At 43.7% G+C, this 26,839-nt stretch overlaps 1 protein-coding gene and 1 long non-coding RNA gene across 2 annotated transcripts in view; one reads left to right on the top strand and one right to left on the bottom strand.

The window, feature by feature from the left end:
- LOC127391678 (myosin heavy chain, skeletal muscle, adult-like) overlaps positions 1-26,839 on the bottom strand; it is a 107,843-nt gene that overhangs the window by 67,203 nt on the left and 13,801 nt on the right. The window contains exons 2-34 of the mRNA XM_051634709.1: positions 12,792-12,935; positions 12,543-12,699; positions 12,051-12,078; positions 11,847-11,955; positions 11,662-11,754; positions 11,513-11,576; positions 11,322-11,420; positions 11,126-11,229; positions 10,908-11,046; positions 10,544-10,662; positions 10,298-10,447; positions 9,646-9,816; positions 8,401-8,707; positions 8,210-8,289; positions 7,637-7,724; positions 7,427-7,544; positions 7,139-7,262; positions 6,917-7,053; positions 6,564-6,819; positions 4,538-4,780; positions 4,257-4,433; positions 4,028-4,173; positions 3,847-3,937; positions 3,365-3,754; positions 3,083-3,209; positions 2,771-2,889; positions 2,270-2,466; positions 1,735-1,918; positions 1,483-1,648; positions 1,186-1,310; positions 719-1,027; positions 415-618; positions 8-133 (exon numbers count right to left, since the gene is read on the bottom strand). Coding sequence (XP_051490669.1) covers positions 8-133; positions 415-618; positions 719-1,027; positions 1,186-1,310; positions 1,483-1,648; positions 1,735-1,918; positions 2,270-2,466; positions 2,771-2,889; positions 3,083-3,209; positions 3,365-3,754; positions 3,847-3,937; positions 4,028-4,173; positions 4,257-4,433; positions 4,538-4,780; positions 6,564-6,819; positions 6,917-7,053; positions 7,139-7,262; positions 7,427-7,544; positions 7,637-7,724; positions 8,210-8,289; positions 8,401-8,707; positions 9,646-9,816; positions 10,298-10,447; positions 10,544-10,662; positions 10,908-11,046; positions 11,126-11,229; positions 11,322-11,420; positions 11,513-11,576; positions 11,662-11,754; positions 11,847-11,955; positions 12,051-12,078; positions 12,543-12,699; positions 12,792-12,935 — 5,091 coding nt within the window. The remainder of the gene's footprint in view (positions 1-7; positions 134-414; positions 619-718; positions 1,028-1,185; positions 1,311-1,482; positions 1,649-1,734; positions 1,919-2,269; positions 2,467-2,770; positions 2,890-3,082; positions 3,210-3,364; positions 3,755-3,846; positions 3,938-4,027; positions 4,174-4,256; positions 4,434-4,537; positions 4,781-6,563; positions 6,820-6,916; positions 7,054-7,138; positions 7,263-7,426; positions 7,545-7,636; positions 7,725-8,209; positions 8,290-8,400; positions 8,708-9,645; positions 9,817-10,297; positions 10,448-10,543; positions 10,663-10,907; positions 11,047-11,125; positions 11,230-11,321; positions 11,421-11,512; positions 11,577-11,661; positions 11,755-11,846; positions 11,956-12,050; positions 12,079-12,542; positions 12,700-12,791; positions 12,936-26,839) is intronic.
- LOC127391681 (uncharacterized) overlaps positions 7,016-26,839 on the top strand; it is a 184,778-nt gene continuing 164,954 nt past the window's right edge. Inside the window, exon 1 of the long non-coding RNA XR_007891103.1 lies at positions 7,016-7,112. This is a non-coding gene — a long non-coding RNA (uncharacterized LOC127391681). The remainder of the gene's footprint in view (positions 7,113-26,839) is intronic.

The raw sequence follows: 26,839 nt of genomic DNA on the forward strand, positions 1-26,839 counted from the left end.
AGCTCACATCAGTGATGGCCTTCTTGGCCTTCTCTTCAGCATTACGGGCTTCCTGGATCATATCCTCCATTTCACCCTGAATTTGGGTAATATCTGTTTCCAGCTTCTTCTTGGTGTTGATCAAGCTGGTGTTCTGCACAAAGAGAAATTGCAAGAGTTGTCTTCTGAGGCCTGCAATACCAAACCTACAGTCTGAGCCCTTACTCTTCAAGCTTGCAATTCAAAATCTGCAGCTCTTTTTTCAAAGGTTGTTTACAAAATGTGAGTGGTGAGCTCAGGAGATGGGTGCTCAGCAGGCCTTTCCATGTGGACAGCAGTAAAAAGGCCATTCCAGTGCTCTCCAACCTCTGGCATTTAGCAGCACTCTGTGTTTGTTAAGGGTCAACACAACTGCTTTTGGCACCACACCCTGACCTGGGTGTGGAGGAGCTGCACACGTTCCGTGGCATCCAGAAGTTCCTGCTCAGCCAACTTCCTCGACCGCTCCGTCTGCTCCAGGGCTGCTCTTAGTTCCTCAACTTCAGATTGAAGCAGGTTTGCTCTGCGCTCCACCATGGCCACCTGCTCCTTCAGGTCCTCCTGAGTCCTCAGAGCATCATCCAGGTGTAGCTGGGTATCCTGGAAAAGAGGCAAGAGCAATTGCAGTGTGACTGTGTGTGCTTGGGTGCCAAAACTGTCAGGGGTGGCATTTGTCTGTCTGTAGCTTTGCTGAACAGACCTTGAGCACTGCCTGTGTGTTCCTCAGGTTCTTTTGTGCCTCTGCAGCCTGGCGGTTGGCGTGGCTGAGCTGGATCTCCATTTCATTCAGGTCTCCCTCCATCTTCTTCTTCAGCCTCAGGGCTTCATTCCTGCTCCTGATCTCAGCATCCAGGGTGCTCTGCAAGGACTCCACAATTCGCAGGTGGTTTCTCTTCAGCTGGTCAATCTCCTCATCTTTCTCTGCTATCTTCCTGTCAATCTCTGACTTCACTTGGTTGAGCTCAAGCTGGAGGCGCAGGATCTTCCCCTCTTCATGTTCCAGGGAGGCCTGGACAGGAAACAATTAGAGTATTTTTTATGTGACAAGTGTTGGACCCGAAGATCTGAGTAAATGCAGAGCCTTGTTTAGATAATGCCTGGGAATGACTTCACAGTGCTCATGAGAGATCCCAGATCTGTAAGAGATCAATAACTCATGCTGTATACCTCAGCTTCCTCCAGGGAGGCTTGGAGTTCAGACTTCTCCTGCTCAATCTGCTTCTTGACTTTCTCCAGCTCATGAATCGCTTTTCCTCCCTCGGCAATCTGCTCCGTCAGGTCGGAAATCTCCTCTGTGGGAACCAAGACCAAGGGCCTGGTCAGGCACAGAGCCAGATGGGACGGGCCCTGCCCCACCAGGGTGACAGGCATCTCTGCAGAGCTGCAGGCACAGACCCGTGTGCAGCAGTGGGGAGAGCTGGAGAGTCAGAAAGCCCTGCCAGCAGCAGAGGGCCAGGGACTTACGCTGCAAGTTCTTGTTCTCGCGCTTGAGCGTCTCCAGGTGGTCCAAGGACTCCTCATAGGCATTCTTCATCTTGAACAGCTCGGTGCTGAGAGAGCGAGACTCCTTCTGGGAGGCTTCCAGCTCAGCCTGCGTCTCCTCATACTTCTGCTTCCACTCTGCCAGGATCTGGAGAGAAACGGGGCCTGAGTGTGCATGTGGCAGCCAGGAGGGGATGCCCTGCTCCCCAGCCCCACGCCTGCAGCCCAACACACCTTGTCAAAGTTCCTCTGCTTCTTATCCAGAGCTGCACAGGCAGCGTTTGAGCGCTCCACGTCAATCATCAAGTCCTCCACTTCATTCTGCAGCCTCTGCTTGGTCTTTTCCAGGGAAGCACATTTGGCATTGACGGCTTCAACGTGTTCCTCTGCATCCTGCAGCCGCTGTGCCAGCTTCTTCCTGGGAGGAGATAAGCAAAGCTCCAGAGAAGGGAGGCAAGTGTGGATTGTCACAGAGAGGGCACTTGGCCACTTCAGGGCCTTTGAGCCTAGCACCTGTCAGGTGTTTTTTCTGTCCCAAGGCTGCAAGCAGCCTAAAGGGTCCTAGCACCTCCTGAGTATTTGGCCTCTCTTAGCTTTTCTAGCCCGAAAGACAATGTTTGTCCTTCCAATCTACACTCGCTCCCTCTCTCTCATCTATCACAAAGACAGCCCAATCCCTGTCCTATCCCACTCTCTGAGCCTCCAACTTCCAGTTTCCCTAAACATCCTCAGTCTTCCCCAGCCACTTGACATCCTACTCCCCACGTACTTGGCCTCCTCCAGCTCCTCGGTGCGCTGAATGGCGTCCGTCTCGTATTTGGTTCTCCACTGGGCCACTTCGCTGTTGGCCTTGGACAGGGCACGCTGCAGCTCCCCCTTGGCTTCCTGCTCCTCCTCATATTGTTCCCGGAGCAAGTCACAGTCGTGGCGAGCAGACTGCAAGGCGTGGGCCAGGGCGTTCTTGGCCTGCAGTAACAAGAGTGTTGGGACAATGATCAGAAATATCTTCAGAAATCTCTGGACGTATATGTTATTGGATGCTGGATTATTCTGTGAAAAAATTACAGCAGTGCATTGAATAAGGAAAGAAGACAATATTGACACAAAAAAAAAGTGGATAAATTCTGGAGCGTAGCTAATATGGAAAGACTTGCACTGAAGTACCTAATTGGGTTGTTTTTTTCTCTCTCATTGTCAGCATGAGTATTGGAAGCACCTCTTACAGACAAGGAATCTGATGGTTAAGTCAGAATACAGAGAGCCTTCTCACCTTTATCTCTTCTTCCAGGTGCCTCTTGAGTTCCTCAATCTGCTGGGTAAATCCTTGCTTGCCCCTAGACAGCTGAGAAATCAGAGCATCCTTCTCCTCTACCTGGCGTGAAAATTCACCTGGGAAAGTTTGGAGATGCTCAAGCCTTTTATTGCCATCAGTATTGTGGACATTTAGGGCTGTAAAACTAGGCAGTTAGCAGAACATGCAGGGGAGACAAAGCATGTTGGACAGACCATGTGCCCAAAAGGTCACCTCAGCATTACCTCTCTGATATTATCCATTTGCGCATCAGAGATGAGTCTGTCTCACCTGCTTCTGTCTGCAGACGAGCTCTTTGAGCATTGAGGTCATTGATCATGCGCTGATGCTCCTCTTCCTTTGTCTTAATCTCACTCAGCTGGTCTTCCAGAGTGCGACACATCTTCTCCAGGTTTGCCTAGAAAGCAAATGCATGCATGGAAGGAACACTATCAAATTATATCATGACTAAATACAAAAGGCCTGTGTCTGATAGCACAGCCTAATCAAAAGGTTCAAAATCAGGTATCAGGTCACACGTGGCAGGGTGGTAACCTGACAGAAACTCTGTACCTTGGCCTTGGAGACAGACTCCATGTTACTGGCCAGGTCGTCAATCTCCATCTTCAGCTCGCTCTTCTCCTTCTCCAGCTTCTGCTTCACCCGTTGCAGGTTGTCGATCTGCTCCCCCAGCTCAGCTGTGCTGTCCGCGTGCTTCTTGCGCAGGGCGGCAGCCGTGGCTTCGTGCTGCAGCGTGGCCTCCTCCAGGTCACGGCGCATCTTCTGAAACTCTGCCTCGCGCTTCTTGTTCATATCAATCTGAGCTGCAGTAGCTCCTCCTGCTTCTTCCAGGCGCTCGCTGATCTCCTCGAGCTCCCTGGAGAGGTCAGCCCGATGCTTCTCTGCTTTGGCCCGAGAGGTTCGCTCGGCCTCAATTTCCTCCTCCAGTTCCTCAATACGAGCCTGGGGAACAGCAGCAACAACCCTTCACGCCCAGGCCCTCCTCCCACCTGACCCGACACTGGAGAGAGGGAGCAGAAGGAACAGACACTTGCCTGCAGCTCCTTGATCTTCTTCTGTAACTGCATGCCCAGGGCTTGCTCATCTTCGATTTTGCTCTGGATCTGGCTGATTTCAAAGTCTTTCCTTGGGGCAAAGCAAACCGTCTTAGTGCCGCAACAAAACCCCCCAAGGTCAAAACCAGCCCGGCCCTCAGGGCCCCACAGCCACACTTACTTCTTCAGTTTCTCATCCAGCTGCTGCTTATCATTTTCCAAATCCATGATGCTGTCATGGGCCAGCTTCAGGTCTCCTTCAAGTTTCCTCTTAGCTCTCTCTAGGTCCATGCGCAGCTTCTTCTCCTGCTCCAGGGACCCTTCCAGCTACAACAAACAAGACCTTCAGTGCTCTGCCAGCCAGGTCTCACTCCACACCTGTGCTGTTCTTGCTGTGTCTGTGTGCTTACATCGTCCACTTGCTGCTCCAGCTTGATCTTAGCTTTGGTCAGAGTGTTGACTTTGTCCTCTTCTGCCTGCAGGTCATCCAGTGTCTGCTGATGGGCCTCTTGGAGGGCTTTCTTCTCTTTTGTCAGCTTCACTATGGTCTCATCCAGGGCTGCCATCTCCTCTGTGAGGTTTTTCACCTTTGAGAAGGAGGGAGCAAGTGTAAATATAGGAAATAGATACAGAATTCCTGTAACAGCACAGTGATTTTTCTGGATTGTTATTTACAAGTTCCTACTCAGACCTTGTTTTCAGTGGCATGCTTTTCCTTCTCAACCTTGGCCAGTGTTAGCTCAAGGTCATCAATATCTTTCTTCAGCTCTGAGCATTCATCCTCCAGTTTCCTCTTCTTGGCTGTCAGATCAGCATTAATTTCCTCCTCATCCTCAGCCCTTTCAGTCACCTCTTTAATTTTGGCTTCCAGCTGGATTTTGGTTTTGATGAGCTGGTCACACCTTTCCTCAGCATCAGCCAAGCTGTCTGCTTCCTGGTGGGGACACAAAGGTCAGGTTTTTTCCTGATATTTGGAAATTTTCCTTCTTTACTTTTTATTTTATTAACACATGTAACAGCCATGTCTAAAATACTGCTTCCCCTGCAACAGCTGAACAATGTTGTTAATTTTTCTGCCTGGGAAATAGTTTTGCAAATACTCATTTTAGAACTGCTTCTTTTATTTATATATTTTTTTGCTTGTTCAAAAATATCTCAGTAGTTGTAGTTATGAGAATACCTGATGCACTTACAGGCAATACAAAGAAGTGATCATATCTATTACTAATTTTTTTTTTTATGGACTTCTAACCTTTTTGCTTCATACACAGTAATAAGTGGCTTCCCCTTTGTAAGTGATGCTGAACCCAGTCATATGTGGAGATGTAAGGGATGTATTATTCTCAAGAGATAAACTGTAAGATAAAAAAAGAATATAACTCTTCTACATTCATTAAAATTAGTGCACATACTATGGAGGTGTTGGCTTTTAAAAAATGTGCACACTTGTCATATTTCCAGCCTGACTGCTTGGAGTTTTCAATGCTGATTTCAGCTGGCTTTCTATTTCTTTGGTCTTCTGTATTTCATTCAAATAGCTTTGTCTAAACGCGTTTGACTTAGAAGTACTTACTCAGTTAAATAATAAAATAAAAATCTGTGTCTTATTTTCTTTTAGACCAAAGAAATAAACCAGGTTTCCTGTTTTTTAACTCAAGACTCAAATCACTTTGTAACTAGAGGAAACGCAAATAACATATTCAGTGATTTCAGTAATTTCAATACTGTAATGAGTAGAATTTCTTTGTAAGATGGAATTTGAATACCAAGTGGTGTTGGAATATATTTTTAAAAAATAAATTATTTCCCTAAATATTGTGTGCCTACAAGTTTCATGGGATAGTAACAAATCTACTACATGGCATATGAGGAAAATCCAATTTGCCGATGCAAATCATTACAGTACTCAGAAATGAAAGATTTTGCTTTGATTGCTTTATTGCTTTCTTATTCTACATTGTTCTGAATTATATATAAATTATATAGAGGTATGAAGTGTCTTCCCAGAGATGGTATTTTAATAGTGTTATAGATTATTATACATACACGTGCTCTCCTCATTTGATATGGACATTTTGCATTTAAGTGGACTCAGCCAGATCACTAGGAAGGATCAATATCTGCCTGTACCAGGGTTTATCTACCTGTTCCTTTTCATTTTCCTGGGGAATATTGAGCACTATTGAGCACAGTAAAACACTGTAGAACAAGCATGGGCAATGAGACTGTGTTCAGAAGCATGAGCTCTGGATTAATTTCTTTTCAGACTGAGGAGAAATTTCAAGCCTTATTTCCCACATTCTGAATGAACAATTATCCACTGTTTATTAAGTGTCTGAATTAATAAACATTTATTTGAATTCTAGGTTGCATTTACTGTAGAAAATTAATTAATCCTGGTAAGATAGAGCTACTGCCCACAGGACTCATCTACTCCAAGGGTTCAGGTACAACTGTCTACTGAATACTTAAACTTGGGTAGCTATGGACAGTAAGAGTACTGACTCCCACTTGGAGCTCCCTGCCCCTTTGAACTGGCTGTTGGAATGCTCACTGTGCTATCGTACGACACTGTTATCTTCAGCTTCAAAGTCCATATGATGCATAATTCAACAAGTATACAACATCTGGTCACCCATAGTCTGACTACCTGCTAGCAAAAGAGCAGTCTGAAAGTAGACTTGTTTTCTGACTGAGAAGTAAGTGGTGATACTCACCGCCTGCACTTGGAGCTGCAGGTCGTTTTTCTCCTGCACCAGTTTCACCATTTTCTCCTCCAGCTCCTTCCTCTTGGCCTCAGACTTTGCAAGCTCTTCTTTGGTCTTCTCAAACTCCTCCTTCATGTTGGCCATCTCCTTCTCAGACTCTGCACTCTTCAGCAAGGGCTTGATCTTGAAGAACAGCTTCATCCAGGGCCAGTGCTTGACGTTCATGAATGCACGAACGTTGTACTGGATGCAGAAGATGGACTCCCTGAAGCAGAAAATATACATCAAATATTTTCAGTATGACCAGTGTCAACACTTTCCTCCAAGTACAGTGACTTTAACAGAAGATGAGGAATGTCTACCTCCTCTGCACCATTTTCTGGTACTCCACTCTCATCAGGTAACCCCTGCACATGGCCTGTGTGCGGGTGATGAGCTGTGCCAGCTTCTCATCCCTCATCTCCTCCAGGAGCCCCAGCAGCCCAGCTTTGAAGAACACCTGGAGAGAGGGAGTGTTGCAGCAGGTCACTGACAGGCAGAGCAAAGCACAGGCACAGGGTGAGTGAGTCAAGGAGGGTTTGTACCTTGGTGTGTCCAAATTTGTACTGGGTGTGATCCACATCAATTGACCCAAGAAGCTTCTCAGAAGCCTTCTTGCTATCAATGAACTGTCCCTCTGGGATGGCACTGGCATTAAGCACCTTGTATCTGTGAAAAGAGACAGGACCATAAGGCTGGTTTTTCCCAACCAACACACCCTAGCTGCTGAACCCCAACAGCTCCACAGAGCTGACAATGGAGTCCAGCCTGAATGAGCCTCTGCAGATGAACCAACATTGCTCTAATGATGCTGAGAAGAGCAGAGCTCTCACCTCTGCTTGAAGTCAGCGTAGAGAACCCTGCTGGGGAATCCTTTCCTGCAAATTCTGATCCCTTCCAGCACTCCATTGCACCGCAGCTGGTGCAGCACCAGCTCGTGCTCCATGGCACCTGGCAGTTGAGAGCAGACATGAACACCACAATTCCCAGTGCCTGGGAATGGCTGTATCAGAGCAAGTCCTCTTTCTGCTTGAGCATCTTACCAGGTGTTTTTGTTTCATTTGGGATGATGCAACGGACAAAGTGGGGGTGAGTGCTCCGTAGATTGGTCATCAGCTTGTTTAAGTTCTCCTGCGGAATAATGATTTCTTGTGTTTATATGAAATATGGAAAAACTAACACTTTGGTTCTTAGAACTTGGCATAAAAAACCTATCAATGGACATGCATTGAGCTGAAAATTATCAGCTGCTAATACCTCAATAAATAGCTCAGTCCCCTCTGATTCTGAACATTGAACATCACCTTTTAGGATAACAAAATTGATAGATAGATAGATAGATAGATAGATAGATAGATAGATAGATAGATAGATAGATAGATAGATTGTTGGCACTTCAGAGCTTTATGAGAAAATCCGTGTTTATCTGAAGTGTAAGTGTAGCATTCCAATATCATTTTTCATTCCATAAGGTGTGTTTTTTTATAATGAGAATTTGAATGAAAGTTCTTTGCTTGGTTTTGTTTGTTTGTTTGTTTGCTTTTATGGTGGCTGAGCCATTTGAAAGTGTAGTTTAATTCTAACTTGCATAGATGAAAGATAAAGTATTTATGTACCCTGAAAAGAGCCGAGACAGTCTGGAAAGAAGAACCCTTCTTCTTGGCACCTTTCTTGCCACCACCACCACCACTAGCCTCTGATAAAGTGAAGATAAAGAAACAACATTTATGGCTTTGGGATCCATTCATGATCCTATAAATTTACAGAACCATCATGCACCAAATAAATGATATTTGAGAGAACTGACCTGCCTCTCCACCAGCAGAGGCAAAGAGTAAGGCCAGGGTCTTCACAGATGATTTCTGGTACAACCCAATGACAGTTTCATTCAGAGGGTCCTTGTTCTTCTCCAGCCAGCCAGAGATGTTGTAGTCCACTGTGCCAGCATAGTGCACCAGAGCAAAGTGGGCCTCAGCCTTGCCTTTTCCAGGCTTGGGCTTCTGGAAGTTGTTGGACTTGCCCAGGTGCTGGTCATAGAGCTTGTTCTTGAAAGAGGTGTCAGTTGCCTTGGGGAACATGCACTCCTCTTCCAGGATGGAGAAGATGCCCATGGGCTGGAAGAAGCAGCAAAAAATAGCATCAGTAAAATGCAGATCTACTTTCAGAGGGCGACTGCAGTAAGGCACAGGAAGCTGAGAAATTTATTAAATTTTGGGTCAAAATTGAGAAATATTTTTTATGTTTTGCACATTCAGTTCTAGACAAATTATGAATTTGTGTCTGAAATTAACGCGTTTCAAAACTCAGCGTCACTTTCACACAGTTTTCTAAGTAATTTAGAAATTCTGATGAATCAAAAGGAGACTTTTGTCTTTTGCAGTAATGCTTTCCCAAATTAAATTTGTGTAGATGGTGTCTTACTAAAATTGATCTTAGTTCAACAGATTAAAAAACCTTTCAGCTGCTTTCTGAAATATTTTTATGAGATATCTCTCTCTTCATTCTTATACAAGAGGATGGTAAACAAATTGACATCAGTTCATAGTGATGTTTTTATTCATCACTGCTTATCTAGTACATTTTATCTATATGCACCAGTGGTTTTATTTAGAAATTGGGCTTGAGAAATCAGAGTGTAAATATTGAAATGATAATATTGAAAATTGTGTTTGGGTTTCTGATAAGATATATTTCATCTTTGTAGACTAGAAAACACACGTGCAGACAATCCTTGCCATCAAATTAAGTGAGATCATTTTAATTATTCTGTTGCCAAACAGGAAAAATTACAGTTAATAATAATTAACTACATAATAATGTAATTAATGGATAACCTAAATATTTATCATTTGTAGCCTAATTACAAAGACACTTAAAGATTACTTTCTGAATGCAGACAATATTTGAAATTAAAAGGTACTTTTTGAATGCAAGTAACTGGGAACACAAATGCATGGTAATTAGGTTTGTGAAGCAGGAAAAATAATGCTGAAGTAAAACCCTAAAATTCTATCACAAAGAAGAAATAAAATCTTCAATGTAATCAACATACTTTTTCAATGAGCTCAATGCAGGCTGCCAGGTCCATCCCAAAGTCGATGAATGTCCATTCAATTCCCTCCTTCTTGTACTCCTCCTGCTCCAGCACGAACATGTGGTGGTTGAAAAACTGTTGCAGTTTCTCATTGGTGAAGTTGATGCACAGCTGCTCCAGGCTGTTGAACTGCTCAGTGCAAAGACAAGATTTAGCCATTCTCAAGATGAAGAGCTGCCTGCAGAACTTTCTCCTGTACTCTCCAGATCCCATGCAGCAATGCCAAGTTAAAGTTAAGATGTTTTACAATTAAAATATCACATTAACTATTTTTAAAGCAGTTTTGATTATTTTTTTCCTCTTTGTTACCTGAATAATCTTTACATATATAATTTGTTTTTAAATCAAATTGCAAAATGATTTGGTAGTCTTATCCCTACCATTGAGGATCATGGATTGTGCTGAAGAAAAAGCATTGGACATACAAGGAAGGAAAACATTTCCAGAAAATGAAAAATAAACTATTTACAAAAAAAAAAAAAAAATGCAACGCTTGATTTGAAGCTGCAAGTGAACTGAATGTTTAAAAAAACCCCACACCACAATTACACATTTTCTCTCGACCTCTAATTGCTTTTCAAGATTTTATATTGATTTCTGTGCTCCTTACATCAAAGATCTCAAAGCCAGCAATGTCCAGGACACCAATGAAGTACTGTCTGGGCTGCTTGGTATCCAGCTGTTGGTTGATACGAACAACCATCCACAGGAACATCTTCTCATAGACAGCCTTTGCCAGAGCACCCACTGAATTGTTCACCTAATGCGAAGAAGAATGGAGCAAAAGAAAAACAGTGTCTGGAACAAAAAGTACGTGATACAAGCTAGAGGTTCCCAGTTACCAGCTGGTGGTTACCTGCTGCACAGTTTGCCCCTTGGTCACATACTCATTCCCAACCTTGACTCGGGGGTAGCAGAGAGCCTTGAGCAGGTCTGCTGAGTTCAGACCCATCAGGTAGGCAGCTTTGTCAGCAACTATGCACAGAGAGGGAGGCAGTGACAAAGGAGAAGTGATTATTGAAACTGCATGTCCTCTAAGATGCACCTGTAGGTTTCAGCACTGCAATTTTATGATATCTTGAAGGGAAATTTGGAAGCATGAATATTATGGGAGCTGAAATTTATGTCTTTATAAAAGTAACTTGGAGCAAGATACCTGAAGGCAAACTGCAAGCTACGTAACTGTCTCTGTTATTGGGAGTTCTAGATTTTGTTAATACCTTCTGTGCCATCAGGCTCTGCCTGCTCCTCACGCTGCTTCTGCTTGAACTTCAGGTTGCCATAGTGCATGACAGCCCCTGTCAGCTTGTAGATGGCTGTCTTTTCATCAGCAGTGAAGCCCAGGATGTCAATGGCACTCTGGCAACAGAATACTTCAAATAAACCCCTAGGCCAATAAAGGCAATTTCATCACAACAATATGCTCTGTCTCACTTACATCTGTAGCCATCAGCTCCTCTTGGTCATTAATGCTGGCAACAGTGATCTCACCTTGACTCACAAATTGGTAGTCATATGGGTTGGTGGTGATGAGGAGCATGTCTGAAAGAAAGAAAGGACGTATCTGGGCATAAGAATGAAGACAGAAGTTAAACACATTCAGAATCCATCCAACAACTTCTAGTATTTCCTACCAATTAGCTCGGGCTTCTTGTTGGACATGATCTGATAAAAGATGTGGTAGCTTCTTTCTGCCTTGAGCTGGAAAGTGACTCTGGACTTCTCCAGCAGATCTGGCAAGGAAGGCAGGAAGAGTCAGGCACAAGGCCACACGCAGAGGTGGGAACTGGGGAAGGAATGGGATCAGGCCAGAGGAGCCTCTTACAGGTTTCAATGTCAGCAGAAGCCAGTTTGCCTGTAGCTCCAAAGTGGATTCTGATGAATTTGCCCTGTTCAGCAGAAGAAGCAGCATTTCAGCCCGAGATTCAGAGATTCTGCCCAAATTCAGAGATTTTCCCCAAAGCACCAACTCACAAAGCGTGAGGAGTTGTCGTTCCTCACGGTCTTGGCGTTCCCAAAGGCCTCCAGCAGCGGGTTGGCGCTGATGATTTGATCCTCAAGCGTTCCCTGCAGGACCATAATTATTGCTGCCTCCTTTCCAAAACAACATGTTGGGAACAGAGGAAGGTCCTGATTCAAGCCAGTGTCTGTTAATTTACCTGCATTTTGCCAGACTCCTCCTTCTTCTTCTCCCCGCTGGCTGCAATTGTTGCAAAGTACTGGATGACACGCTTGGTGTTCACAGTCTTCCCTGCACCGGATTCTCCGCTGTCAAAGGCAAGAGAAGCAGAGAGCGTGTGGTCAGGCAGGAGATCCCCTGGCCCTGGGCAGCCCCACAGGGACCTGAGCAGGGATCTACGTACGTGATCAGGATCGACTGGTTCTCGCGATCTGCGGAGGAGGGAGAATGGAAGATGCTGTTAGTGGTATTCTTGAGAAATACAGATCACAATGTGTGTGATAAATACAAACAGTGCTATTAAGGAGCCTTTGTAGTGTGTGGAGAGGGCTCGAGTTTGATGAATTAGCTTCACATCGATAGACACAATTTCACATCACGTCAGTTTCATACCCTGATAAATTTCAATATTTCATTACAGACATTACTGTATTTCTTGCTCCACCTAGTCCATTTGGCTTATTGTTTTTCCTGACATGCTAACTACCTCTGGTACTCTAGTTCCTTTTTAGAAATACTGATGTGAGAAAATTCTGCTTAAATTAGCAGTGATTAACGCTGTGGCTGAAGGAAAATTCTGAAGACACATTAAGAAAATATTGGCATATTTATCAGGGAAAATCTGTGATTACTTTTAAAATGTCTTCTTGATGGAATCACTCTGAGAGCCACTCACCAGTCAGCATGAACTGATAGGCGTTGTCAGAGATGGAGAAGATGTGTGGAGGGGCCTCCTGGCGCTTCTTGCCTCGGTAGGCCAACACCACCTCCGGGTTGTACACCGGCAGCCACTTGTAGGGGTTGACGGTGACACAGAAGAGACCCGAGTAGGTCTGGAGGAAGGGAGACAGCACGTTGGCTTCCCCTGAGCCTGGCAGAGCCGTTCCTGCTGCCTGCCCAAAGGAAGGCTGCTGCTGGTACTTACGTAGATCATCCAGGCTGCATAACGCTCTTTGAGGTTGTACAGCACAGCGGGTTCATGGAGGTGGGTCATCATGGCCATGTCCTCGATTTTATCATACTTGGGGGGGTTCATGGAGAAGATCTGATCGTCTTTGACGGTCAAGGTCTGTCAGAAGAAACAAAGATCCATGCATGCCAGCTAAGTTCTCGTTGTGGGAATTTAATGCTCCTTGTAAATCCTGCAGTTTACCTACCTCTCCCTTTTCAGTCTTGACAGTGACCTTCCCGGACTCCCTGCTCTGGACTGTCCCTTTCACAAAGGATTCCTTAGGATGCACCACAAAGACAGATGACTTGGCATCAAAAGGCTTGTTTTGGGCCTCAATTCTCTCCTTCTCTGACTTCCGGAGGTAAGGAGCTGCCTCCCCAAAGATGGCCATCTCAGCGTCTGATGACATGGCTGCACTTTATGGAGGAGCTTGTCAGCAGAGAACACTGTGGAAGAGCAGATAGGTTACTCAAATGTGTCCATAATTTTTGTTGTCACACAGTTTATTGAAAAACCTAGAGAGTGTCATAGGGTGTGTGATTTAGGAAGAATTTTAGGCAGTTTTTTGAGTCACCTTCCTGAGCAAAGGTGGACAAATGATGGATTGAGTTACCCAGAGCCTTTCCCAGGAACATTTTCATTATCCCCAAGAATGGAGATTCTTCAGTGCCTCTGCATCTCTGTTTAATGTCTGACGATCCTGATGGAGATTTTCTTTTTCCTAACACATTATTTCTATTGCTGAAACATGCATCTGTTGTCCTTCATCCTTTCTCTCTGCACATCTGAGAAGAGTCTGGCTCTTTTTACTGTATAACCACCCCCTTTTGTTGAAGATAGCAATAAGAAAACCACATTTTAATTTTGTCTCCAAAGTGAACAAACCCCACCCTTTCATCCTCTCTGTATACAGCCTTTGGTCCTACCTGTGTTCCAAGCTCTCCACCAGACTCACTCTAGATTGTCCATGCCTTTCTTGCCACCAGTGATCACTAAACTGGACACAGTGCTCCAGATGTGGGAGATGAATGCAGGGAAAGAACCACTTTACCTGATGGCTACACTGCTAAGAGTGCCTGACAATGTGCTGTTGGCCTTCATCCCCCCAGGGGCACTCTTCTTACACGTGCAGCAGGACACAGGACCCTTTTCTGCAAAGGCATTTTCTAGCCAAGCAACAGCTACATATGTTGTTGTATGGGGGTATTTTTTCTTACATGCAGGGTTTCACACTGTCTTTGCTAAAATTTGTTAGGTTCTTGTCAGCTGAAGGCCTTTGGGAGCCTTCTTAAGTGGCAACATTCCACTGTAGTATATTAATGAGCCCCTTGGTTTGATCTCATCTGTCCAGTATTCTTAGTTCCTGAGAATACATTCCATCCACCATTTAGGTTGCTAACAGTGATGATAAATATTGGGCTCCTAGCACTGACATATTTCTAGCACTACCGTGTGCTATGATGTGATTCAATTTTTGAAAAGTGCCAACTGAAAGAGTTGTGCTGCTTTTCACAGTTCTAGGCATCTACATATCTTTGGGAAATGACAAAATAAATTCTGCCTTTTCAAGCTGAGCAGGATAACTTCTACATTCTTCTCATATTTTGTGTCTAGGGCCCCTAACCCCTCAAAAAGTTGTTCTTTCCAGTCAGATTGCTAGGCCCCAGGACACTGGAGATTTCACCAGGAAAATTCTAAACGGATGCATTTCTGGAGGAATGCTGCAAGGCTACTGTGATTCAATGCAACATCAAGAAAGCACTTGTCATTTTGTAAGCTCAAAGCTTTAAAAGTGTGCTGTAAATGCTTTGTGCCCTTCTTCAAGTTAATATTAAGGAATTAGATCCAAAGGAGAACTGAAACATCACAGTGAGGCACCATGGCTGAGGAAGGGGATATTCACACCATGTAACTGGAGTTACCAAACCAAAAAGCCCACATTAAAAGCCTTCCTTACCCATACACACACACAAAAAAAGAGGTAGCTGAATCCAGAAGATATTCTGAGGACTAATAGTGCTTGATGTCTTTTGCTAGTGCTCTGAATCTTTCACTGGAGTTGTTTGCTTCTCATCACAGACTGTTTAAGCAGCCTAGCATCATAATGTAACTCTTTGAAATAAGGTGTGCACCCTCTCTCTGTGTCAGTCAAGGGGCAATTTTAGGGGCAGAAACACAGAGTATAGATTCTAAACAACTACATCATTCCAGCAACTGCCATCCTGCTTATCTTCCTACCATACTGAAGAATATTGCCTTCTTGGTTGCACAATGGCACACCTTCTCCAGCATGAGGAAGGGTCCTGTGACCTTGTGGCAAGGGCAATCATCTAAAGCATGTATTGAGCAAAACAAAATTCCTAAGGCTAAAGGAGCTTAGATTCCACCCTCCTCATTTTTTAGCATAGATTCTGATAATAAAGCAGGGGTTAGATGTCAACAATTCTTTCCTACTGTTGAACTGACCTGTGAATGTTAGCTGTGCTATTGACTGTACTAGTCAGTGCTATTTGGGCCCCCTTTGCTTAGCAAATTTTGTCCTTTAGGTGTCTTAGAGATACAAATTTGTTTCTGGGTTTAAGTGAAGAGCTATACCCATGCCTAAATTAGAAATAATCCTGGATGTGGACAATAGAACAGTTTCAATGATCTAAGAAAAATAATACTGGACATCTTTCTGAATGAAATCAGACTCTTTGTTTTGTTTTCTTGTCCATGTTTCGTTGTCCAAGAGGTTAAGTATATCAGTTATGGTTAATGTCTATTTAATCTTATGCTTAAATTTTAGTATGGCTGTCACCTTAAATAAGCTGCACTGACATTTCTTTGGTAATGATAGAAGTCTGTTGGAGACCACTTAACTCTGAGAATTAGTATCTGAGCAAGTGGGATATAAGGACAGATAATACAGCAAGTTAAAATACTGCATCCCTAATTATTTATTTTTATAGCAATTGTTGCAAAAATAATTATATGCAAAGTTAAAAACCTTAGTTGAAGAACTGACAAATCAAAGCTGGATATGTAAAGGCAGTACTGGGTTTCCAAGGAAATGCCACATGCCCAGTAATAGAAAGCACCTGAGTTCTTAGGAGGTTAGACAAACAGGCAACTTATTAAGATGTCACATCCTGATTTTTAGCTGCCTAAATAAGCCAACCAAATGCTGTCATTTGCAACTCCTAGTTGCATGCAGATCCTCCTTTTTACTGTTTTGTTTCAGAGGAACAGGAGCAGTACATCTTTGTTTGTTTGTTTAGCTGGTTAGTTAATTTTATGCATTTTTACCAGGTTTCCTAGCAGAAGGTCCATATGCACATGATAACCCTGCCATGTAATCTGAAAAGTATTTCCACATACATTTGTGGCCAGTATCATATAGAGTTAATGCATATAATTTGTTATAAACCTTTAAGATTTTGCAATAGTCAGTTCTGTTGGCTGTCTTTATCCATCTGGTCTTCATGCCAAAGCAGATAATTTACTTCACTGATCCATAATTAGACATGAGGAATCCCCAAGAAGCATTTCCTGGCACTACATCAGTGGCTAGTAGCTTCAAGCACAGCCACTTTCAAAGCTAGTTTGCCAAGAGCAACCTACCCAACCATCAGCATGCTGTATTTACCATAACCAAGCAGTGACCAGTAATAAATGGGTGTACAGCCATTGCCCACACAGTTTTAAAGAAATTTGTACCACACAACAAAGAAATCTGTTCTACAGAAATCTGCCACCTTTTTGTTTTCCCCTTAAGTGTGAGTAAATTCAGCTCTTACCTCTTTTGTCTTGCAGATGTCTTGCAGGCTGGAAGACTGTCAGTGCTGTAAAGCAGAAATGGCATATTCCTCATTACTGCTGCACAGAATTCCACAGGTGGATCACAAAGTGGAAATACCAGTGTGCGTTATCTTACAGTTATTAAATCCTTGCAGACACAGACACACACACTGGGACAGCAGGGCTGGAGTGGGACGTGTGGACTGCAGGGACGCTGTCCCTTCCTGCCAGCCACAGACATGCACTTACCATGAAGTTTCCTCTGGAGACAGGACAGCCCAGATATATGGACTCTTTTATAGAGTCTTGTCAGCACATGCTGCAGATGCCTCCTCTGTCTTTGGGCAAAGAATTTTTGGCAAACCTTGTTTTTGGCAAAGTATTGTCTGGCAAAACGAATGAACTGAAAACTGGGAAGTGATGTTACTAGATATAATTAGAAAATTTTGGTGTCTCACTAGCTATGTGAATAAATCTCCTATAAATAATATGAGAAGACTCCTAAGGAGGGATTTCAGTTAATGCTGACTGGAGGGATGAGGGTAACTGCTAATAACTCTAGGCCATAGATGCTCCATGAATCTGAGCTATGGGAGAAGGAACAATCATTCACTGGACAAGCACTGTGACCTTTGGGTGCATACTTTAACCTCTTCTGAGGCCACCAAAACTCTGATGACAGCTATCCCTTTACAGAGCACTCTACTTACAAACCTTGGGTAAGAGATATGGATTTTATTATTGTCTGCACTGCTTCTCTTAATCAGATTAGTAAATGTTACAGTGCAATGTATCAGGAAGAACAGCAGCCTTGAGCCAACCAAGTGTACATCAGGTTGAATTCCATCTCTGGATATGAATATAAAATAACATTCATTTGTATATTTTTCAACATTATGAAATTATGAGGTTAGACATTCATAGGAGGACACATTATTGTGTTCAAGAGCCTTAGATGGTTTATATTTCCTTTTATTTAATCACTTTAGGACCAATTTTACTTCAAAGAGCTCTCTGGCAATGACATTTATTGTGTAAATGACTTCATTAAAAATACTTCCTTTACTTTAGTGGTGCTTATTTCCCTGTAAGTCCCTATTTTTTCCCATAATAGAAAAAAATCAATAATCTCTGATTACACCAAGCTGTGTAGTGAGCTGGACACACTGGAGGGAAGGGATGCCATCCAGAGGGACTTTGACAGGCTTGAGAGGTGGGCCAATGCCAACCTCATGAAGTTCAACCAGGCCAAGTGCACCTGGGTTGAGGCAATCCCTAGCACAAATATAGGCTGGGAGGAGAATGGGTTGAGAACAGCCCTTGAGGAGAAAGACTTGGGGCTCATGGCAGATGAGAAGCTCAACATGAGCTGGCAATGAGTGCTGGAGCCCAGAAAGCCAACTGTGTCCTGGGCTGCATCAAAAGAAGGGTGACCAGCAGCTTAAGAGAGGAGATTATGCCCCTCTACTCTACTCTACTCTCATTAGAACCCACCTGGAGCACTGTGTCCAGCTCTGGAACTCCCAACACATGAAGGTCATGGAGCTTTTAGAAGGCCATGGAGATGATAAGAGAGCTGGAGCACCTCTCCTATGAAGACAGGTTGAAAGAGTTGGAGTTGTTCAGCCTGGAGAAGAGAAGGCTCCGGGGACACCTAATAGGAACCTTCCAGCACCTGAAGGGGGCCTACAAGAAATCTGGGTTGCAACTATTTACGAGGACATGGAGTGATGGGACAAGAAGCAAGGGCTTTAACTGGAAGAGGGCAGATTTAGGCTAGGCATTAGGAAGAAATTCTTTCCTATGAGGGTGGTGAGACACTGGAACATATTGCCATTTTTGTCAGTTCTTCTCCCTTTTGTTTTGATCAATTAGTTTTCCATCAAGCTTCCTCCTTGTCAACACTGAGCAAGTAGCACACATGGCTAAATCAGAAAAGGAATAGTGAGTTTGTGCCTTCCCAGACAGGTCAGCCAGAGGAACTTTCCAAATGCTTGTCATTCACTTGTTATCTCAGACACTGCCAGAATATTTAGAGCAGCAGAAGACCCTGCAGCCCTGCCAGCTGAAGGGGCTCATCTGGCAGGCTGGCTGTCCAGCAGGGAAACACTCCTTTCCTACCTCACAGAGCTCAATGCTTGGCTGTTTTCCACCCTAACAGCAGTTTCCCTGATGGCCTTACTTCAAATCCTAGGTGTTTTAGTCCAGCTAGATCAGAATTGTCACAGCTCCTTTGCCTGCACAGTTGGGTGTCCAGACAGGTTCTTCTGTCTTGGCCTGCCTTTGACAAATTGCCTTTCATTCACTTCCCCCTGTAGTTGAGACTGGGTTGCAGAATGTTACCTCTTGCTGATGGCCAGAGTACAATCCCCGACTCTCTGGACAGTCATTCCTTCCCCAGACCTTGTAATTCCTGAGTCTTGCTCCAGCCCATACATGGTGTGTACCTGGTGTAAGATGCTCTGGAAGTCCTTCCTGAAGATTTTTTTTTTTTTTTTTTAAATTTGATTGGAAATGTGGTTAAATGCTTTTTCATCCTTTGATATTTTATGGAGTATTGAAGATGAAGTGAAATCCAGAAACTAATAAAAGCTTTCTAAAGATGATTCTTTCACACTAGGCAGGCATACCTCAAGGTATGGTTCCTGGTGATAGGGTAGCTGGTGACAGAACAAGAAGAAATGGCCTCAAGCTGCACCACGGGAGGTTTAAACTAGATATTAGGAATAACATTTTCACTGAAAGGGTTGTCAGACATTGGAACAGGCTGCCCAGGGAGGTGGTTCAGTCACCATCCCTGGATGTGTTTAAAAGTCATCTGGATGTGGCACTTGGGACTACGACTCAGTGCTGGACTTCGGAGCGTGGGGTTAATGGTTGGACTTGATGATCTTGAAGGTCTTTTCCAATCTAAGCGATTCCATGATTTGTTTGGGAAATATCTTCTTTTACAGTGAATGCTGGTGTGCTTATGTATCAAAGGGCAGAGAAGATCAATAAAGGCATGTGCAATAAAGATGAAGGCTGTGGAAATCTAGAGGGCTGTGAAACAGTTGTCACACCACAGTGTCCTGCAACCCATGCACAGAAGGAAGGCAGTACACGCTGCCCAGAGGCCACAGCTCAGGAGCCCCAGTAGGGGTGTTACCAAGACTGCACCACATGCCCCTGTGCACAAGGTGTGCTCTCTTGGGTACAAAGACCATGTAGATGTTGCCGTTGAGTAACCACCCTGAGGAGGTAACAAGCTTGGAGGATGGTGTCCTAGGTGTACGACTGGGCCACAGGCTATCAGGATACATCCCAGTTTAGCAGTCAGAACTGTCACATGAGGTACTGTTTTATGTGTGCCAGATGGCACAGGAAAATTTATGTGCTGTTGCCTCATGTAGCAGATGACAAAGAAATGCAGGAAGACATGATGTTTACTTGTTACTGGTTGCTTTCTGTCTTCGTAAGACACAATCTATTTATCTTCGCCTTTTCCACACAACTGTTGATTTTATAGAGGTCATCTTTTAAGTCCTTTTTTCCAGGCCATTCATGTATATGTCGACTGCACAAGTCTTAACTCTCATCTCTGTGGGACTCTGCTCACGGCTTCCCACCCCAGCTAAGCATTTATCTCCACATTTTATGTCCTGTCTTTCAATTCACAAGGTAATTTCTTTTGCCCGGGTCACATGGGAGCATGCTTATACTTTTCAAAATCTCATCATGCTGTATTGACTAGATGATTCTTATCCGTATCACTGTTGATTCTTTTGAAATCAAACTTATTGTGAGATACATTTTCACTTTCAAATTCTGTTCTTACTGTGGTTTCTATCGATTTGTCTCATGCAGATGTCAAGCTGACAGATCTACTGCCTTGCAATCAGGAAAATTTTAAAAGTCTATTATCACAGGTACAATATTTTATTTTCTTGGTACTAAGCATGATTTAAACAACAGATCACCTATACAATAATGCAATCTGTTTGTTTATTGGGTTGTTTTTTCTGTTGTTGTTTTGTTTTATATATTCCTGGGTATATCAAATTTGCTCTAACAGAAGTGTTACCATTCAAGATATTATTTTGTCCTACAACCTGAAGTATCCAATAAAGACGTCAAGTTAGCAGGGATCCTCATGCTTTTCTCTATTTATATATATTCTTTCAGGAAAGTTCCTCCCTTCTTAAGTGAAAACCTGCACAAACTGTTGAAATTTTCTGCTTGTTATCCTTTAGTGCTCTTTTTATTCTTCAGATGATACTATAACTGCTGCACTTTCTCACGCCTGCCCATAAAATGTTGATAATTTACATAAAGATTCATGGACATATACTGATCCTTGAGATAATTTGGATCATCGTGTAAGACCTTTTATCATATTGGAACAAATTAGCCCCAGTGATGCAGTTAATGGGATCACTCTTCCGTGATAGTTTTTATCGTTTTCAAGGTTAAACATTGAAGAAATGTTGTAGCAAACAATGAAACACTCAGATGTGCAGAGTCATACCTGCTGTGTGACAACCTACAGTAAAAAGCTCACAGATAAAACAGACAGACATACCAATATTTGCAGTTAGATTAAGTTTTGTGCTTCTGTGGATTATCTGAAACACCAGATTTTTACATTTAAAAATGTTCCCCATGGGATTTGCAGCTTGCAAGTGCTGTTCTTGGCCACACTCTCAGTATGAGCAAGGCATGGACTCCAATTAACTGTCTGACAGGAAACACCCAGCCTCTGCTGCAGCAGCATTTCTGCTGCCCTCTGTGTAAAATGAGAGCTCCCAGGAATGTTAGGACAAGCTGAATAGAAACGCCAATGCTCTAATCTACTAGAGCAAAACTTCTCAGCCCTATCCTTCTGCAAAGATGCAGCTGAGGACTGGACTGTGGCAATGGTAAGGACAAACCTGGCATATAAAAATCCATAGGAATTAGGTATGATTAAATTAAAATGAGGGAATCTTTTCTTTTGTTGTGCAGGCTGTTTGTGTGCCTAATTGTGGCTGCTACAATGTGTTGCCTTGTAAAGAGATGTGTCTGAGAGATCTGCTCTGGCATCCCTAATAGAGAATTCCATGCTGACAAGAATAAAAAATTGGAAAACAAGAACTGATCTCTGCAAGGAAGTTGCTAATGATCGTAACTAATGAGGGACTTGAACATCTCCTCTAGGATCAAAAGCAGGGCAGGATGTTCATTGCATGGGCTATGAGAAATGCAAGCTAAAATGCATGGAGCTACAGCATAAGTCCCAGGATACTGCTGCTGGTGAAGGCTGGGGAAGTTATTGGGTGGGGTTTTTTTATATGAACGGCTGGTTTTTCTCTCTCCAAGTCCTGTCCCTCTATTCTTACTGTTCGGTATAACTCATGTTGTTGCTTCAATTAATGTAAATCAAAGTGCTTACTTCTCCTGGTATGGGATGTTGGAAGCTGCATTTTTGTAAAGGTGATGCCATCTTTTTTCAGTGTGTATTCCAAGAAGCTTCCTGAAAAGCTACACTGACAGATAATCTGTGGTTCAGGGAAATATATCACTTCACAGAGCAGTGAACAGGAAAGTAAAAAACCATGACCTGGGATATTAGAATAAGGACTCCTTGAAAGTGCATTACAGTTATTTAGTTATCCTTCTCTTATCATCACAGCAAACCTGAGAGGATGACATTTGAGTAGTGTGTTAAATGAGGGGGATATAGAGGATAGGGATATAGAGGATACTTCTTCCATCACACACTGGAGCTCCTATTACAGAGAAGATTAGTATGGTGGAAAACCTGAGAAGTCAATAGCAAGAATAGGATGTCTGGAAATGTCTGAGATGTTGGAGAATGAAGTAGAAGTGACAGAAGCTTGTAGTGGGAGAAGGAAAAAAAAAAAAAAAAAAAAAAAAAGGTGATGAGCTTTTACTCACCTACAACAGAAACTTACGGATCTTGGTATGGAAGTACATCAGCAGCATTTTCAAGCCTGACTCTTTTGAGAATATAAATGGAAGTTATACAGACATTACATCTCTTTTGACACAATCTTCTTTATGAAAAACCTCAAAAATCATAGAACTGTAGAATAACCCAGATTGGAAGGGACCTCAACAAATCATCTGTCCCAGCCTCTCATGGGAAAGGGAGCATAGATGAGATTATTGAGTGCTCTGTCCAGACACAACCTGGAAAGCTGCAGGGATGGGGACTCCACCCATTTCCCTGGGGACCTCATTCCAGTGATTGTTTTCACTGTAAGAATTTCTTTCTTACATCAAGATAAAACCTCTCCCAGTGCAATTTGCACCCACTACCCTTTGTCCCCTCCATGTGGCTCTTTTTGAAGACAGAGCCTCTGTCCCCTTTAAGTACTGCAAAACTGTGATGAGGTTGGTCCTTAAGCCATCTCTTCTACAGGGAAAAAATACCTAAATCCTTCAGTCTTTACTCATAAGGCAGGTTGTCCAGTCCTTTGGTCATCTTCATGGTCCTCCTTTGGACTCTCTCCAGTTAGTCCAAGACTTTCTTGAATTGTGGAGACCAGAGATGGACCCAGTGCTCCATGTGCAGCCTGACAAGTGCTGCATAGAGTGAGATGATCACATCTCTAACTCTGCTGGAAATGCCCTTACAGATGCAGTGCAGTACCAGATTTGCCTTCATTAAAATGTGAACTTCAATTATTTCTTAGCTCACACAGGGCTTCTAATCTATTGACTGGGATATAATTTAGATACCCTGTAGGATACACTTATGCCAGTGCTGTGAGCAGGTTGGAGCTGTGAGGAGAAGAAACATGACTTCACTGCTCTACAGTTCATGGTCATTTGCAAAAAGGTTATAGAATAATAGAATCATAGAATGTTAGGGTCACATTAACCAGTAGCTCAAAAAATTAAGTGCTTATAAAATAGCATCTGATGCAGACCTCAGTGTGCCCTTACTCTCAGCTCTCCTAGGAGAGTCCCACATCCTGCCTGCCCTCCCACTCCTCTCCAGTACCTCTGCTTCCCCAAGGTGCACCTTGTGAGACAGGCACTGAGGTACTAAGACAATGGGCATAAAATAGTGGATAGACAGAGGGTTAACATGAGCACTGTGGGTTCCCCTTCTGGAGCTGAGGTACAGCCCTTGCAGTTGCTCCCAAGCAAGTTCCCTGCATCCCTTTGTTCTTCCCAGCACACCTCTGGCCACTGGAGCCACGATCCTGCACCAGGGAACAGCAGCTCCCTGCACTCCACTACTTGAAGAGGGCTGGTTTTGTAACTAGCAAATGTTCTCACAAATAATCAAAAGCTGCAGACTTGAAGTCCAGGGTCAGGTGGCATCAGCTAGATGCTGTTCATTTGCTTGCTTCCTTCCTTCCACCCTCCCTTTTCCTCTCTCTCTTTTTCCTTCTCTTTCTCTGTTCCTCTCCTTTTCTGTCATTAATAAGGAATGCCCTTTTTGCTCAACAAAATGTTTCTGTGTCCTAAGCAGGTGGCCAGTAAGGACTCAGAGAACTGGAAAGTTGAATCTGGTATTGCTGGCAAGGAGTCTCTGTAATTAACTTCTCTCTCCACATCAGAAATACTTCCTCCATGCTTTAGTGCCTCTTCTAATGCTGAAGATTTTGTGCACAGGAGACAAACCACATTAATGCCCAAGCTGCATAAGTTCTAATAACTCTGTAGTCCACATGCAGTGCTAGTCTAGTGAAGATCAACAGTTGCATCTATTTTAAACCTTCTCTTAGAGATATTCCTTTATGCCTATTATGGACCTGTGCTTTCCCCAAGATCAGTTACCTTTGCATCAGCACTTGTCAGGTCACAAGCAGCCTGGCTCCAGAAATAGTGTGTCCATGCAAAATGACTCCTGGCTTCCATCTGAGGCAGCAAATCACAAAGTGAGGGGAAATTAGTTTTCCTTACCCCTTCACACTAATATGCCACTCTGATTCCAAGAAGTCTCCCATCATGCTTCCTGGGAAGACCGGTGGCAAGGCTGGGTCATCCCAGTGCCATGTGTGAGACTGCTCTCCATTTCCCACAAATACAGTTTGAAGGAGATAATTGCACCAAGATATTGGTCATTTAAGGAACCTGCAACATAACCTTTCATCAGCTGAGCATTTGGCAACAAGTTCTCAAGCCACAACTTCTTAGAGGTGAGAGAAGAGCCCTAACACTTGCCAGTGCTTCAAGTGCGTCACGATTCTTCCACGTCAGGAACAGGCTGTTTTGGATGGTCATTGTAATATTGTTCAAGGAGAACAGGGACCTGAGGCATCCAGATATGCTCCCCAAAGTTGTTGTGGTATTTGCTAGTCAGTCAACAGCTTTCAAATCATACTCATGGAGCCATACACGCAATACACTGACTTTCCAATTAAGCTTTTGCATTCAGTATCCATCTTTTGTCCGTTTGTTTCAAGAATTACATGCTTGAGCATAAACAAAATCCTTTTGCTTCCTTGCAAGGTGTGGAAACAAAGGTTTTGTCTGGAAAGAAGGAATCCCACCTAGTTCTTGGGAGGATACTGTGGGAAGGGAGAGAGGAGAGAGGTGCTTTCCCTTCTTTGGAGCCCAGCTATCACTGGCACTGGTGCAGCTTTCACAGCTTCACACCTAAAGATGCTGTCGCTCAAGAGCATCACTTACAGTGCCACAGGACTCAAGACAGGGTGTCATCTTTTCCTTCAATATATTTAGCTGCTGCCTCTCTGAGTACTTCCATATTTAGTTAAAACATGGGAGGATTCCCTGGGTGGAAACCTCAGTGTGCCTGGGAGGAGGACCTCCCCATCCTGGATGCTGTTGCTGCAAACATGCTGACGGCTGCGGTCAGTGCAAAGGGCTCCTGTCCTGCTGTCTCCTCCCCTCCTCATCTCCAACAGCTCCAGCTCCCTTCCCCAGCAACTTCCCAGCTTCTTGAAGTCCTCCCTGGAAATGTAGCAGTGTAGAGGTAGCCAGGAACCTCAACGGATTCCTAATTGTCTCCATAGTGAGAAAGCCCCAAGACTCATTTGCCAGTTCTGATATCTGCTTGTCAAACCTGCCCGTAGCAGGTATGCAGTGCATGAGGGTCCTGAGTGGACAGAATGGCTGTTCTGTATTTTAAGTTCTGCTTCTTGCCCTGCAGGAAACAAGGTGTCATTTGTTTAAGACTTGAGACAGGCCCACAGTGTGTGGGTGACTTGTTTCTTCTTTATCCAGCCAGGATGCAGGTAGTATTTACATTCCAACCAGCCAGACAGGTAGGATGCACTTTGGCATTATCATCTATGGGTCAAGTGCTAGATTTTGTGATGTCTTTAAAGCTGTCATGTTCCCAGAATTAATCCAACTTGAAGTATTATTTTACATGATCATACTCCTTCCTGTAGCTTTTTGTATTTACACAGAACTCCAAATTATTTCTTGGCACAAACGTTTATTGTATTCTTATATCAATATTTCCATAGTGGAAAACACTGCCCAGTACTGGAGCAGTTCCTGGCTTGTTCTGGTGGCTCTACATGTTATATTGGTTGAAGATGATCCGATGGTGAGTCCTGACATTCACATTTCTACCAATCTGTTCATCCATCTCTGTTCTTCATCAACCTCCATTTTGTCTTAACATCAGCTTTTTTCTCCAGGAGAGAACGTGAGGAACTGCAATGACTCATTATCCAAATACAATATTTCTTTTAATTTGGAATTGATATTAATAACTCTACTGCTCTCCTAGGGTTAAAGTGAAAAAACCAACTATGTTTCATTTGAAAATGCCCCAAAGTTTAGTAACTGCAGAATTGAAAAGTAAATCAAAAGCTCTGCTTAGCTTTGCTGTGTTTGCAAAGGAATCTACAGGCTTTATTCTCTAGACATTAACAGGGCTACAAGGATTCACTGCAGAAGAAAGTGACCAAGAGGTTCACATTTTGTGCATCCCTCAGGTCACTTTGTTGCCTCATGACAGCTTCACTCCTCCTCTCCTATCTTCTTGCCATGAATCTCCCTGCTCTTGGCCCGGAGCTTGTTGACCTGTGACTCTGCAATGTCAGCCCGCTCCTCGGCTTCCTCCAGCTCGTGCTGAATCTTGCGGAACTTGGAGAGGTTGACGTTGGAAAACTCCTCCTGTGCAGGGAGAGGGAGTTGGTGGGGAGGAGCCCAGGGCTGGGGTTCATACTCATTTCAATGAGTGTGCTGCCCTGATGGAAGGTGGCTCTTGCCCGTGCTCCAAGCAATACTTACAGCCTCCTCAGCTTGTCTCTTGTAGGATTTCACCT

This window comes from Apus apus, chromosome 17 (genome assembly GCF_020740795.1).
Source record: "Apus apus isolate bApuApu2 chromosome 17, bApuApu2.pri.cur, whole genome shotgun sequence".
NCBI classification, from domain to species: Eukaryota; Metazoa; Chordata; class Aves; order Apodiformes; family Apodidae; genus Apus; species Apus apus.